General features: G+C 31.9%; 3 protein-coding genes across 4 annotated transcripts; 1 reads left to right on the forward strand and 2 right to left on the reverse strand.

The window, feature by feature from the left end:
* Positions 1-825: 825 nt before the first annotated feature.
* On the reverse strand, positions 826-4,035 carry ash2 (Set1/Ash2 histone methyltransferase complex subunit ash2). The gene is made up of 10 exons (XM_065343699.1): positions 3,164-4,035; positions 2,910-3,088; positions 2,657-2,829; positions 2,426-2,591; positions 2,156-2,358; positions 1,907-2,084; positions 1,686-1,830; positions 1,468-1,603; positions 1,114-1,371; positions 826-1,035 (listed from the first exon to the last, which is right to left on the reverse strand). Exons 1-10 carry the CDS (start codon positions 3,697-3,699, stop codon positions 940-942), a joined length of 2,070 nt encoding a protein of 689 aa, XP_065199771.1. The 5' UTR covers positions 3,700-4,035; the 3' UTR covers positions 826-939.
* A 785-nt stretch (positions 4,036-4,820) lies between these two features.
* LOC135831317 (tumor protein p63-regulated gene 1 protein-like) lies at positions 4,821-7,015 on the reverse strand. Of its 2 annotated transcripts, XM_065343703.1 has the most exons (6): positions 6,664-7,015; positions 6,433-6,589; positions 6,182-6,358; positions 5,959-6,096; positions 5,391-5,524; positions 4,821-5,300 (listed from the first exon to the last, which is right to left on the reverse strand). In XM_065343703.1, exons 1-6 carry the CDS (start codon positions 6,779-6,781, stop codon positions 5,095-5,097), a joined length of 930 nt encoding a protein of 309 aa, XP_065199775.1. In that variant the 5' UTR covers positions 6,782-7,015; the 3' UTR covers positions 4,821-5,094. The 2 variants fall into 2 exon arrangements, with proteins under 2 accessions (XP_065199775.1, XP_065199776.1); XM_065343704.1 differs by lacking the exon at positions 5,959-6,096 and having other exon boundaries at positions 6,664-7,014.
* A 154-nt stretch (positions 7,016-7,169) lies between these two features.
* Positions 7,170-9,864, forward strand: Exd2 (Exonuclease 3'-5' domain-containing 2). Its single transcript, XM_065343700.1, has 8 exons — positions 7,170-7,603; positions 7,699-7,852; positions 7,935-8,252; positions 8,327-8,571; positions 8,646-8,848; positions 8,932-9,068; positions 9,149-9,318; positions 9,397-9,864. Exons 1-8 carry the CDS (start codon positions 7,320-7,322, stop codon positions 9,611-9,613), a joined length of 1,728 nt encoding a protein of 575 aa, XP_065199772.1. The 5' UTR covers positions 7,170-7,319; the 3' UTR covers positions 9,614-9,864.
* Positions 9,865-15,740: the final 5,876 nt, after the last annotated feature.

Raw genomic sequence — 15,740 nt, forward strand, 5'->3', positions numbered from 1 at the left:
AAAAGAGAAAGTATGTACCAAATATACCTAGTTTTCTGCCAAAAGTAATCTGTCAAAAGAAGTTTTTGAACAGATAGATTTATCTAATTGAAAAGCTTTAAATAAAAACACGTCCTTAAATCATCAAAAAATAAGTTCATCGACATTGAATCTCAGGCTCTCAAATTTATACTTCATCATAAGTACATTAATTCACGCAAGATAGAGGTTGTTGGCGTATATTACGTAATGGTTATGAATTCTAAAATCAAGAACAAAACTATTGGTTCTAATCGAGAAAGAAAACCTTCACCGCGAAATGAGTATCTTTAAAATTGAAATGATTATACCACTACGTATGTACGAATACTTGTTACACGAGTAGCTTCCTGCATTCATTTATGTGACTAGTTGCTAAAATTATATCGTAATTGATGATCAGTTAAGTAAATCGGCCTACTCAACAATTCACGCGCAATTACTTGATTTATTATGCTCTTAATATTTTTCATCTCGAATATACCACAAAGGTTCATAAAATTAGCATAAGAGATGTAGGTTCACGTTCTAGTAACATAATTTCATCACCAATTTTCATACATTTACTTTCAATAAAAGTAGGTAAATATCGGATTCTGAAATCGTGCAATAAAAACTGAAAATGAATTTCTAACAAATTCATCAAAAACTATTTCTGAAGTACGAAGACATACGACCACTAAATATCAAAACAAAGTTGAAAAAATTTAAAAATAAAGGCGAAAATTCGATGACAGATAAAAAGTTACCACAGTTGAAAGATTTTTCAAATTAGCAAATGAATTTCGAAGGCAACTTTACAAAAACTAAATAAAAAACTCAAATTTATTCGCAAAGGAAAAAAAATAAATACGACTTACAAAATTCGTACCTCACAAAAACATCGTACCTAATATAAATTACATGGAAGAAAAAAGAATATCATAAGTCGAGCTTCAATTTTCCTTCGTTTTCAGTCAAATATACAACATCGGATAATGTTTGCTCGCAGATGGTTTCTTCAGCTCGTTCAAACATCTGAAAAATAATCATACAATCGATTAAAATTTTACCAAAGTGGACAATTGTATGAGAATCCCATGAAGATATACTTACTGGTCTATAATGGAACTGATCTTTAGATGGAGGATGTTTAAATTCCGGTCCAAAATTTAACGAAAGCACGCAAGGTTTGTACAGTGAAACTGTCGGGTAATATTGCCCTTCGTAAATATCGAGAAATGCTTCGCCCTGACATTCGCCATTCTTGAAGAATATTATTTTACTTCCTTTCAGAGGAGTTAAACTTTTAGATATTTCTGTGAGATTGTCTTTTTCTTCGTAGTACAAATGACTTTTGAACTTCACTAAAGGCTGTGAACAATAATTACGTAAACAATTATTAATTACGTATGTAGTAATATTACCATCAGGTTCGTAAAAATGAGCATTGGTATTCGTATTACTTACCCTGTCTTTAAAAGTAGGAGGAATAACCGCACCAGACTTGGTATCTGGTAAACAGATAAGCAGGCCTAATGTATCACCTTCTCCGAAACCACTACTATAGTGTTTACCTCTCGCTTCGTGAAATTTCGTTCCTTTCCTAAAATCACAAATTCGAAGTTAATTATATTATACCATCTTGTCACTTATAAAAAGAAACTGTTACTTTCAGAATAACATACCTAGATCTCCAACAATAACCAAATTTATCGAAGCCTAAGGGAGTTTGTAAATTTGCAAAACTTTGACCCCAACCAATTCTACAAGCACTGCCATCTTTCATTTCGTCTACATTTACTTCATAATACCACATTCCTCGAGAAACATCTGAAAAAATACGAAATAAATTAAAACATGCGCGTTAATTCGAAATACGAACCATGAAAAATATGTGGCAACTTACAATGCGTAGCTCGAGCCATACAATATCCTTTTTCGCCGACTATAGAAAGTCTATCTTCGGAAACTCGTAACTGAGGAGCTCTATCATGTAGTGCTAGTAATACGGAATTTGGACACAACGATCTGTACAACCATCCAGGTATAGGTTTACCAGCCGACTCGCTCGATTCATCAAATTCCTAATCAAATTACTCAAGGTAATTAAACAGAAAACAATATTCGTTTCGTAAACATGCCACCGAATATTTACTTGTCTGAAGGGAGCATTAGGATCGGGCTCGGCTAAGAAATATCTGTATCCTTCCTTGTTGTAAGGATGCTCTAGAGGATATCCATGAGCCGATAACTTCACCGGAGCGGTATCGACTCTGCCTCTTTTACCAATACCAATACTCGAACCTTCACCGGGTGCTTTTCGTTTCGCTGCTCCCCGTCTTTGAACAGCACCACCGACTGAAACAAATGCTCATTAATTATCGTCATCAAACCAGAGAATTTTTTTTATTCCACTCAAACTCACCAGGTTGTACTCCCATATCGGTCATTTTCAAATGGCCACCTTTGAGCATTGCTTCGTAATTAGGTTTGATTTGAGTGACATCGTGGTTGAACAGTCCAAAAGTATTTTCAACAGAATCCGTACACGTTCGAAATAAGGTACAATCTTTGGTCAGCGTTCTAAGCACCTAAACAGTTACAAAAATGATACAGGAAAGAAATTTCACAAATTTAGGTTAAGGAAAAATCTTACTGTAGAATGCCAAGATTGAGTGACCCGTCTAGCTGTTGTAGTCATTCCTTCCCAATGCGAATCGATAAAAGGAATGATATCTTTATCTTTGGAGAAGTATTTTTTTGGTTTTCCTTCTTTAATACTACTTTGTATAAGATTTCCAATAGCAGTAACACATAATTGAGTAGTAGCTGTGAAAAAAAATCAAATTATATCAAAACTGAAAATGAATTTGTGAAATTAGATCGACAAGTAGGTAAATAGTTCTTACTCGATTGATTTTTCTTGAATATTTCCAATCCACTTGGTGAACAGTTCTTACATAAAAATACGTAATTCAGCATAAATGGTACTAATTTTCCTAACTGATAGCCTATACATGACTCGTGAAACCATCGATTACAGTTTGCGCACAATAATTCGACGATATTCAAATTACGATCTTTGCCACTGTGAACAAAAAATATAACATGAAATACAAATCAATCACAGTTACATCCAAGACTTTCAAAGTAAATACTGTACCAGTAGCAATGACCACGATCCTTATCTTTAGGTTTGACAAATATTAAATCGTCACTAAGAACGTTATTTTTTTCATTTTCTTTGCCATGACTCTTAACATCTCCATTTGATAAGGGTGCCGGCGAATCTGATTTTTTCTCCGACTTTATTTCATCCGAATTGACATTATTAATTTTCGGAGAGCTAGTTTCATTACCGATATCGTTTGATTGCGAACTTATATTACTATCAGCCTCTGAAGCTTGTTCGATGTTATTTTCCGATTTTACATCTTCAAAAGAAAAATTCGCCTCTTCGGCAATCGAATCAGACTTTTCTTCAACGCCTTCCTCATCTTTAGGTGGTTTTTCATCCACTGTAGATTCAGTATCGGCAGATTCTTTCTTACTTTCTTTCGGCGGCAAGGTTTCAACTGCAGTTTCACTTTTTTCAGAAACACTTTCGGCGCCAGAATCAGCCTCTGTTTTGGCAGTGGATTCTGCATTATCAACTTCGGATGTAGGTTCCGCTTTATTTTCCACGTTGTTCGAACTCATTGTAAATTGAAGAGCATAACAAACTGGAGGCTATATAAATATTTCTTCAAAAAAATGCTAGAATGTTTACCGAATGTAAGTTACATAATATTCTCGTGCTATGATTGTACTATTGGTTCAGATTAGAAATAATTACGATAATAAGAACACTATAGCAAGGTTTATGGATTTTACGAACTTTTAAAAACGATTGTTTCAATTATTTCTCCGATTTGTAAGTGTTTTCAATCAATTTTTGATCACCAAACTCGAAATTCAGAAATAACCGCAACATTTTTGTCTATCACAATTCCGCACAAATCACAATCTAGGGAAAGCGTCTACACAGAGTCAGAGTCTGCCTTATCGTACCTTATCGGGTCCATTTGTCCACCAGTAAAAAGTAAAAACCTTGTAAAAACCGGTATTCTCACGTTTTACTGCGGCTAGACGCTAGACATATAAATGAAATTTTCAAAAAATTTTGATTTTAGATTTTATAAATTTTTTTATTTATATTTTTATTTGAAATTATTTGCTTTATTTGATAGTTATGAAAATTAAAACATTTTTTGCGCCTTATTATTGAAGAATCGCGAATTCTCCATTATCTCAGAAGCTAATAGCGATAATTTTTAAACAAATACGCTCGCACTTGGCAATATCAGCCAGGAGAATGGGTAAAAAAATTTCTAGTGTAGAATAGAATAGCAGAAGATGAGACGAGAGGACAGAAGTTCAATTTCAATTTTTCCTCAAAAACCATTTCCCGGACGCCGGACCCAATAATTTTTTTATACCACAGGAAAGCAAATTTTATCCACTTTCCAGTTGTGTAATTTTTTTCAAGATTCGCAAACGCGATCCTCTTTTTAAAATGAAACTTTCAAACTGAGAAAATTACGATATCACAAAATGTTTGTTTGTAAAAAATGCGGACGAGAAAATAACATGAATTCATCGAATTGGGTTTTCCGTTTTTTTGATCTCTAAAGGGCAATAACTTTGAAGAAAGATTGGCATACATCGTTATTGAAGGAAATTCAATTTTCTTTTGAATGGTCTCAAATTCATGGCCACCTCTACGATTGATTGGCAGAGATGAATTGATACACTTCTACATGTACAAAACTATAACAGAAAAAAGTACAGAAATTTTAATCAAATAGAAAAAAATTACATTAAAAGCAAACATTCAACTAGTGATAACTTTTCAATACATAAATGAAACTTGATTCCATTCAACAGATAAATAGGTACATTTGTAAGAAACACATTATTGCACAAAATTACAGGCATACGCTTCATGATTTTGGCGTTCAGCATAATTAGCGTAAATTATAAATAAATGAGTGGTAGAGATTCATTACGATACGAGTAGTAAATCATAAAAAGGAATGTAAATGAAATATCGCATTAAAAGCTAAATTTTCCTCTGACTTTGAAAAAACCTAATCCATTACGATTATGAATGATGGATAAAACACCAAAGTAATTCTGCAGTAAGATAGGTTTATGTTGGATATGACACATCGACGTACGAGGAGTTTGTTGCACCGCTTTAATGAAACGAGATACGAAGTTGTCAACATCGTACGTACGCAAGTATTCATCGTTACCAGCTAGAAATACAGGAATTGATAAAACAAATATCAATATCTACGTCAACTCTGATAGTAACACAATTATTTCAACGACGTTGAAAATCATACTTTTATGCCATAGTAATGGATGTGACGTAAATGTAGCCCAAGGAATGCTGTTTGAAAAAGGATTCCATTTCGTGCTAAATTTTAATGGCTCTCCTTTATTCCACATCGGACGTACTCCGGTGATGTTTCGGGTCCTGAAATTTTTATCACAATGAAAGTTCTCAATAGTTTAGTTATATTTTTAAACGAAATGACGACACTCAATACTAATATTAATATAAGCGATAAGACTGCCGAAATTAAAGCAGAACAAAAAAAACTTAATCATTACTTTGATAAAGAAGCAAAAGCCAAATAATAAAACCACAATTTTTTTTTTAGCACTAAATAAAAATTCCTCGAAGATAATCGTGGTCAAGTTGCACTCAAAAATTTATAATGCAAAAATAACGCAAACTAAAAACGTGTCAATATAACTATGTATTTGTCAACTAAAATGTTTTAGATGGATTTTTTTTTAAAAAATTGGGTGTACTTGAGATGATGTGAACAAAATAAATCGTAAATTTCCACAGAAGCAAGCCATCAAATCATCAAAAGTGTGTTAAAATGTTTTCAATACAAATACCTTGCTTTAAAGTATGTAATATTGAAAGTTTCGTTAATACTTTGTGGCGTATTAAAATTAGTCAAACTATTTCGAGCAACTTTTAACGCACAACTTTTTAGAACATGCATTACACCTGAAGTTATTCCATTTATGTGTCTGTAAAATAATGAATTTTAAACAAATCGATGCTTAGAAACAATACATATTAACAAAGAAAAGATATGGGTACGTTGATACTTACGGTGCTAAGGAACCCGAAGGATAAACCAAATCGCCAACGGTCAACGTATCTATATCGTGTAATGGTATTTTATAATGATTCAGTATTTTTAAAGCGATAAAATCGTACTTAACAACAATTAAATAATCTTTCGTCAAGACTACCACTCTTTCTCGTTCGTTATCCCAAAAACTGATTCTGAAAAAACCGAAAAATTGCGAGTTATAAATCATTTCCGCAAGTGAAAAATGTTGAGTAATTTATTCACTTACTCAGTGAGTAGCCAAGTACCACAAACGTCACTAATATTATGAGAATTATCCAGAAATTGTTTGATTTCTGCCATTACATTGGTAACCAATTCATCGCGGTAACAAAAAAATGATCTGGGATCTTCTTCTGTCCAAGGTAAAGCTAGAGAGGTTTCATCTAAAACAAATTCAAAATTTAGGTTTACAATATACATATAGGTACGAAGAATGATTCCTATTTAGCCAACTTACTTGTAACTCTTCGGTTAAGGAGAGGTTTTTCACTTTCTGTTTCATCTGTACTCAAAGTCAATTTTCCTCCCTTGAATTCAATAGGATCATCATCCAAAAGAGCGTCTTCTTTGAACATTTTTAATAGCGATAATTATCACTAGGAAATTTATTTTAAAAATTTGATTGCTTGATTCGAATTTGTTTATAAACGTAAAAATGGATCACAAATCATTGTACTCGACCTGAGGATATGAAACAAGGAGATCAATAAGTGATTGTCTCACATCTGATTAATTAACATTAAATAATTAAAACTCTTCGACGAAATCTTTACATTCACAATAATTTTTGGTTGATCCTTCGTTCGTTTTATCACCAAATAATTTGCATAATAAAATTTGGGGTGGTGGTAGTTCTAAAGATTTTTTTATATACGCAATACGCCGTCGCCACGATGGCTAGCTTTGGATACAAATAAAAATGATAACGCTTATCAGCCGCTTTTTCCAAAAATAACAGAAAAACAGTAAAAACACTAAAAACAGGAAAATAAATTGGAAATTTTTGGTGTAGAGTCGAATAATTCATAATTAGTTGAATTTGAAAAAAAGTTATTTAATACGTGAAGTGAAAAAAGTTATACTTGTGTAATTGAGTTCCCAGGAAAATGAAAAATGTTTGGAACAAATCTAACTTCATCAGCAGTGCTGAAAAGCTTTTTTTGGAGGAATGTGTCTAATGTAGATTCTTTCACCAAAGTTTACAAGTATCAAATAAGTCTGCTGACCATCACTTGTACAGTAATCTTGGTGTCCCTAAAATATGTGAAAAAATGGAAACGTAAAGAGGATTCGTCTCCAACCGCATCCGGAGTTCTGCGAGAAATTGTCAAGCCATCTGAAATTATGATCGTTGATAATGACGAACTGTGCATACAAGCTGCTAATGAACTTTTGAAGTGGGTATTTTTCAATTTCATTCATACTAATTGTGCTGTTTAAAGCACTTGTATGTAAACCATTCTAATCAATATCCAATTTTGTTTGTATTTAGGAAAACGCATCACTACAGAGTAGTTGGATTAGATTGCGAATGGGTGTGTGACAAGGTTAGGCATCCTATTGCACTGCTTCAGTTAGCAACAAGTGATGGATTCTGTGCCCTCATTAGACTTTCAAAATTATCATCGATACCTTCTTCTCTTGTTGTAAGCGCAGTTCTATGATGATTTTTTTTTCGTTGCATCATATTTCGATTTATTTTAATAGGTCATTGTTATTTCTGTTTAGAGTATTCTCGAAGATAGCAGTATAATCAAAGTGGGCTCGGCTATAAAATCGGACGTGCATTTATTACGTTCTGACTACAATATCAGCGCTTTTAGCTGTTTGGATATCAGCGTCGCTGCCAAAAGTTTGGGATTACCTCCAGGATCGTTGAAAAAAATGGCCAAAGATATTCTAGATATCGACTTGAATAAAGATAAAGCATTGCAGTGCAGTAATTGGGAAGTGGATAATTTATCAGATTTGCAAGCACAATATGCAGCATTAGATGCCCTAATTCCGGTGAAAATCGTCGAAAAAATGATGCTTACTTATACCAAAGTAAGTATGAAATTGAAGAAGAATGCGATTGCCTATTTTGATCATTTTTTAATCACGTTTCAAAATTCTAACAGATATCTCGACAACTTGACGAAAACGAAGCTTGGAATATTTTTCTGAATACCTGGCATAATGTGTTGGATGTGAATTACTCTTTCAAAAGCAAACCGAATAGGAAACGGAATTCGGAAAATGATGATTTCCAGAATATAAAACAGCACAAAGGGATAAATATCAAAAGAGCTCTGTACGAAAATTGTTTTCTACAAGATCCTGACGGAAATGTTCTATGTGTTTGCAATAATAAAAAGTTGAACTGGTAAGAATTATTATAGAAACACAGAATTATTCTTAAAATGTCACACATCAATTTCTTATGCATGTAATTTTCAGGTATATTGAAAAAGGATTAGGCGTGGAAGTATCCGAATCTCCGAGAACAGTAAGGCTCAATTTTATGCCTCGAGTATTCAACAGAACTCCTGACTCGCTGTATTATATGAAAGAAAAGGAAAACAAATGCGTCGTCTGTGGTCAGACAAATTCTTTGAGAAGAAAGAACGTTGTTCCTTGCGAGTATCGTACTCATTTTCCTAGTATGTGCAATTTTTTAATGAGTTTCGTCATCAATACCCATCTATCTTCGTTTTAATTCATTTTTTTGCGTCACTTTTTTCAGAGGAAATTAAAGAGTACAAATCACACGATGTAGTTCTACTATGTGCCATGTGTCATACAAGAAGTTCCTTATACGACCAGCATTTACGTCGTGAACTGACTATGAAATGTGAAGCACCTGTATTACCCTTAAAATTGGTCAGCGCTTAATTCTGAAAGGCTCTGCAGAGAAACAAAATAATTATGAATTAAAGTTCCAATTTTGTAATTTTCTACAGACTGAAGAAGCTCGTAGAGTGAATAAGTTGAAATATGCAGCTAATGCTTTGTTGACTAAGAATCCTCTCATATCATCAAGTAGAATAGAAGAAATCAAGTCCACCATTTGTGATATTTTAAATTGTGAAGAAGTTACAGACGATATCTTACAAGAGATTAAATCAATGAAGTAATTTTCAATCTATGCTCTTTAGTCTTAATTAATGTACAAGAAATCAGAATTTTCTTTTTTTTATTTGATTTTCAGATTACCAGTGTCGAATGAACGTTCAATGTCACATGGTCAAAAAGTAGTCAAGTATTTTCAAGAACGAAATGAACTCAACGAATTGGAAATTTTATGGAGAAATCATTTCATAAATACCATGAAACCGCGTCATTTACCTGACTTGTGGTCTATTACACACGACCCAAAATGTTCTGAGTATTCTAATTTCCATAAAGCTTTAATAAGCCTCAAGTGAATTAAATTTTTTTTTGTCGAAATGTTTGTGATTTTCTTTAATTTATTGATAAAATGAGTTTTAAGATGTGATATTAAAACTTTTACCTACTACATATTTTTTAATTTTATGAAAATGAATGATTTATTTGTGATGATTTTTTTTTAACTTGGAAAGTAAAATACGATTTATGATAGTTTTTATTAAGTATTAATTTATTACATATGTTTGTGACGTTTTATTTGTATTCATTACACATCTTTTTGAGCGATGATTTTTTTTTTCATTTTGGTATTGTTTGATTGTCAGTCATTTCGTAATTCTCATATTTATTGTAATTATGAAATACATATTTATAATGGCTCTTGAATCTGAATAAATAGAATAATTGAAATCATTCTAATTTTGGAAAATCAAAGACTACCGACCCCGAGTATTGTACATACAAATCAACTAGTTACTCTGAAAAATGAAAATATAAATCTTCAAATTATTCCAGATATTGGATTCTCCCCACCATTTTCAAGATTCAAATTGTGTGCTATTCTTTCAAATCTCCAAAATCTTCTATGCAATGTGATACCTTCATCAATATTGTGCTCACAAAACACCAACCAGATGTCATTAAATAAGCACACGTTTCACGACATGAGACATTTTTTTTGAATGAGAATGCTCTGTGTAGTAGAATTAGATTTTTGCAGTTTTGTATGGAATTAAATGCTGAATCCAATACTGTATTTATCATCGTTGTCCTTGTCGCTAAAAACTCGTTGAGTTACGATTAGGTAATTGAATTGCAATTTTTCAAGTTGAGAAAATTCAATTCAAAATTGGCATTTTATTACTCTTCACACAAATGCATTGAATGGTCTGAGTTGATGTCTATTTATGAAGAATTTATTGAATTTAATGCTAAATCCATCGGTGTGGTATTCACAAAAATCTGGTTTTTGTACCTTATTTATTGAATCTCTTTTTAAAACACTTTCTAGTGCTTGGGCTCCAACACTACAAACTTTCAAAATCTTAAAAAACTAAACTTCTCTCAATAAGTGAAATAAATTGGTATGTAAATTTCAAAATCCATTTTCAAAAGGTACAATCCTAGTCCTAGCACATTTTTGTGGTATTCAAATCTGCCAAAATCCAGATTCTCGAGAATCTGTGTACAAAAATTATTGAAACGGTGAAACCGTTGATTGAAACAGAAAAGTAATCGAAACCTGTTGCTCCAGATTTAAACAAAAATAATGCTTTAGCATTCATCATTTCATCTTGAAAAATCACTTTTTTTTTCATAGGTCCATATTTATAGACGACACTTAGCGATTGCTTGGCTAAGTAATGATTTTCAAAGTTCATTTTCCAGTCATGATTGAATTTCTAAAAATGGATCTATCATTAAATTGAGAGATTGGATCCTGAAGTATTCATATATCAAATCAAAAATGTGAAATTTTTAATTCATCTATTTGCTAGAAAAATTGAAAAGAAATCCGCTACTTAGCCAAGCAATTGCTAAGTAACGTCTATAAATATGAAATATGACCCATAGCATCCTCATCCAAACCAAAATTAAGTTCTGACATTCCTGGTGAGGAAGGGGTCTTGGTGTATGTATTGTTTATGAATAAGGTACGGGGTAAAGAAAGAAATTCGCCATTGATTCATTGTTTTTCTTGTTGAAAACATAACAGCTAGGTTTGCCTTTGATTCTCATCTCATCTCTGTTATCTCACATAAATGTCTCATTCTCACATAGCCCATAGGATAGGTAGTGTAGTGTAATTTACCACCATCTTGTAGTTCCAAAGTTCACTTTTGATCGCCGCCATGGGTACATCTACGTACGTGGAATTTACGGGAAACTTCGATATGATTTTCATGGAACCATCTTCAGATACCTACATACAAAATCCAGAATTGTTAAGTGTTTGAGATTTTACCTTCGATGAATTTTAAAAAAAAAGTAGAAATAGCCATTCAATGTTTTGTTTACTCATCAAGTGCTCCGCCATCTTACAGTTTCAAAGATCACAGTTTCATTTTTCATTGCCATCAGTACGTTTACTCGACACTCGTGGAAGAAATTTAAATTCATTAGACATTTCCAGATGATTTAACGATTTCATCATCAGATACATACAGCGAACTCGGTACAAGATCCAATATGAGTAAGTGTTTGAGATTTTTAATTTTCCGTCAACAAATACAAAAAACTGTATGCTGAAGGAAACTCAGTGTATAGGAGCATCATTATTTTTTCTCTTCAGACATTTCTTCATTGTATGTGTTTATTGAATGCTCATTCCAAGATTCTCGAGTAAGAAAAGAAAAAGAAATATATGTATTATGTAGCTTTCTGTAATAAATCCAAACTATACTGTGTTGAAGAAGATTTTATTATTTTGTTATTACTGATTATTATTTTCATAGATCCATCGTTGAATTCAATATTAAAGATGTTTCTTCACCGCACTGTAATTTCATCACTCAACATGCTACATTCGTCGGAGGGTTGGTAAGTCATTTTTTTGTTGAGATTTTGCTTCATTAGATTTAAGTGCAAAGTAAATCGGTGAATCAGTTCCGGTGTTATGGCAGAAGTCACTACTTCAGCCATAATTCAATTTACAATTTACCTTGTATGTATATAGATGTACCCTTTATAATATTATGTAATATAATTTTCGTTATTTTAATCAATATGCAAAATGATTATACATCCTCGAGAAGAAAATTTCCGAGAGTTCTTTGTCTCATAACGGAAAATTAATTGCTCGATTCTTGAAAAGCATGGCATTTTGTGTACCTAGATAAAATAATGTAATAATTTTAAAATTCATTTTGCTCGAGCGCAGAGACAACCAAGACCGCTAAGTATGTATATCGTTAATTCGAGTCGTAGATGGTGGAAAATATGATTTTTAATATCATAAATGAAGACATTTTAAGCAAAGTACCTACATTAATTTATCTTGGTTTAAAACTAAATAACAAGTACCCCTACATGTACCTAATTTGATATAAAATTTGTATTTACGAATAGCGAACACGATAAAATGATACGTTTATAAGTTAATTTGGTTTGAAAATTTAAAATTCTGGAATAAGCGTTGAAGAATATGGAAAAATATCCACCTAACGTGGTTTTTTTCAGTCTTTGCAGATTTTCAACATGTATTATTCTAAAAAATTCAACATTACCATTTTACTCTTACACGTATGTTACCGCATAAGACAAGTTATAATTATTTGTACGTTACGTCGTTTCGTGCCATATTTATAAAAATACTTTTGGTGGGTGAACTCATGTATTACGAATCATATCGCAATGAACTTTCTCCCAAAGAGTGTACCTATATCGCCCGCACTACACCTTTCTCCTTTCATATTCGCGCTGAAGATACACCTGATATAACAACACTCTCGGTTACTAACCTTAAATTACCTTCCTACCTCGCGCATCTGGTACTATCTATCGCCTCGATCAGCTGTGTGTAAGGTGTGCTTCAACTGCAGTACAATCAAGTCGAGCTTTGGTAATTTATCAATGTGCTTATATATTTCAATGTGGAATTTAGAAGCTTATAAATTATCCAGCTATCTGTTGGGCCTACCTGTTTGTATAATTGTTTCGTCGAAAAATAATTTTAATTCTAATACGATTTTGTACAGTACAGCTTATAAATGTACCCATCTGTGATGCTCAATTTAATTTTTGGCATTTTTATCTCATGTTTCCAGTCATTATAGGTACATTAGATGTATTTGGGATGAACGAAATAATTTGAAAATTCAGCCTCAACAAACTGTTCAGTAAAAAGTTCATCAAGATATAGGCTAATTACCTACTAGCATCCATTTTATATGGTAATTTAATGAAGTGTCTTTTTACAATCATCCATGCAATTACCAGTGTCTATTGGTTTTTTGAAGAAAATAATTTAGATAGTCAGTTTTAGTGGGTGCATTTTCATGGAATTTACCTGCATGATCTTTAATATTGTTCACATGTTTCTTATTCATTATGATGGATATTTTTATTATCTCAAACTGATAACTGACTAAGTTTTAAAGAAGCGAAGCTATTTGAAAATATATTATCGAGTTCATTACCTAATCATTATTGATGGGATTTTTCATTTCATGTGCCAAACTGCATAAGTTAGCTCCTCCCTCATGTTACTGGTAACTGGTATGGCCTACAATTCTTAGCCTATATTGTATTCAAACATTTCAAAAAATAGGTAACGAATGATGAACATTGTAGAAATTCAGAGTGCGAAGTTTTTTTTGTGGATTTACTTTAATGTTTAAATTTTTGCCAGTATTGAATTTATACCATGGCACTTTTGTGGATATTTTACAAAAAATTACAAACCTCCAGATTTCACTAAAGGCTCCACAATGACTGGAAACCGTCACCGATTTGTACAGTCGAAAATCCACATCAGCCAAATTTCAGCTTACTGGTCCACTTTGATCAAATTTTGATTTTTTTTTTGTGGAAAATGGTCTTTGTATTTTCAGAAATCAATTCATTAAACATTGAAAAATTGAATGCGGGTTTTGAAATTTTGTCTTATGTTGCATTCTTGGATCCTCTGATTAAACCTGAACAGAGATCCGGGCATTCCATGGATCCAGTTTCATTGACTTCATAACGTTTTAATGGGTTTTTAAGAAACTAACAAAGGTGTTTTTTTTTTTTTTGTTGTTTAACGTTGACTTTTTACTGATTTTTATGGAAGTAGCTTTCATCGATTTTCTAATAATTTTTGGTGATTTTTGTACCGATTTCACAAATGTTTATGATACTATTTGATCAATTTTTCACAATTTCAGAAACTTTTCTGTGATTGGAAGTATCTATTTTCGCAAAATTTTTCTTGATTTCTGTGCTTTTTCATGAACTTTTGTTTATTTCAGCTACTTTCATGACATTATAACTAATGTTCAGGAGTTTTGTTTTTTTTTAAATATAAATTTTGTGGTCAATCTCAGCACTTTTATTACTAATTTTAGAAACTTAATGTAAGTATTTCTTGCAACAGTATTCACATTTAATTTTGATTTGATTAGTTTTTTGTCACTGTTAGCAATTAATTAGAGGTATTTTTGTGATATTACGCTGAAATTTTTTGTGTTTGATCAAGGTTTAAATATTTTCTCATAAAATTTTAACTATTTTTATTTCTTTAATATCTCTCATCTGAATTTTTAACAAAAATTTCCAAAAAAAAGAAATAAATAGGTTCAAGTTCATCCAACAGGTACTGATATTGAAGTAAAGTCTAGGGACCTCCCACGCTGCTCTGTGATTGGCAGGAACATTTTGTAGCCCGTCAGACTCAAGGGAGGTTGAAGAAGAGTTCCATAATTTTTACAAATTTAAAATTTCTTGAGTAAATGTCAAATTATGAAGGATGTTTGTATCTCAATTTAATTGAACTTAACAAAATTTGTTTATTGGGTTTTGATAAAAACAAACCCTGCAAACATAGAATTTATGATTTTAAACATTTTTTTTCCTAGCCATACTCCAGGTAACCGTCTGAAAATCTATTCAAATGTGAATAATCTCGTGAAACAGGTCGAAAGAAAGCCAAAACTCAATGTTTATAGCTACTCAAATCAATTTCCACGCTTTCTGTAAGAATTAATCTCGAATCGTGCCGCGCCGGAGGCTCCAGAATGACCAAAAATTGTGAAATTTGATCGGGGAAGTTGATATTTATTTCAAATTCAAATATCTTTATTGCAGGTCACAGCTTTCGCTGCATTTACAATGTCATAAACAATGTACTAATAGATTCGGGTATAGGTATAAAAAAATAACATTTACTCGTAGCATACAGACCATTTTTTTAAATGTTATAAAAGGTTTTAAAAAAAATAAATAATAAAATAAAATAATGAATAAAATGAGTAAATAAATAAATAAAAAAAGCAAAAAACAGAGAACAAAGTAAACTTATGCATTTAGCTGCAGCATCTACTTATTTTCATAATTTTTACTGAATAAATACCTAACAATAATATTAGGTTTAATTAATATATTTTTTTCAACATAAAAATCACTGAAAATAATCAATTTTGGATTTTCAAATATTCGCAGAGAATCGAAAAATTTTGGGTATCT

Source organism: Planococcus citri, chromosome 1 (assembly GCF_950023065.1).
Source record: "Planococcus citri chromosome 1, ihPlaCitr1.1, whole genome shotgun sequence".
NCBI classification, from domain to species: Eukaryota; Metazoa; Arthropoda; class Insecta; order Hemiptera; family Pseudococcidae; genus Planococcus; species Planococcus citri.

Bases quoted from the DNA above. Each gene is read 5' to 3' on its own strand.
- Exd2 (XM_065343700.1), top strand. From the start codon at position 7,320: ATGTTTGGAACAAATCTAACTTCATCAGCAGTGCTGAAAAGCTTTTTT. The intron at 7,604-7,698 runs GTGGGTATTTTT...GTTTGTATTTAG, and splicing joins GCTGCTAATGAACTTTTGAA to GAAAACGCATCACTACAGAG. The intron at 8,849-8,931 runs GTATGTGCAATT...CACTTTTTTCAG, and splicing joins GTATCGTACTCATTTTCCTA to AGGAAATTAAAGAGTACAAA.
- LOC135831317 (XM_065343703.1), bottom strand. From the start codon at position 6,781: ATGTTCAAAGAAGACGCTCTTTTGGATGATGATCCTATTGAATTCAAG. The intron at 6,097-6,181 runs GTAAGTATCAAC...ATTATTTTACAG, and splicing joins CCTTCGGGTTCCTTAGCACC to ACACATAAATGGAATAACTT. The intron at 5,525-5,958 runs GTATTTGTATTG...TAAAAATTTCAG, and splicing joins ATTACATACTTTAAAGCAAG to GACCCGAAACATCACCGGAG.
- ash2 (XM_065343699.1), bottom strand. From the start codon at position 3,699: ATGAGTTCGAACAACGTGGAAAATAAAGCGGAACCTACATCCGAAGTT. The intron at 3,089-3,163 runs GTACAGTATTTA...TTTTGTTCACAG, and splicing joins GATCGTGGTCATTGCTACTG to TGGCAAAGATCGTAATTTGA. The intron at 1,604-1,685 runs GTATGTTATTCT...TTGTGATTTTAG, and splicing joins GGTTATTGTTGGAGATCTAG to GAAAGGAACGAAATTTCACG.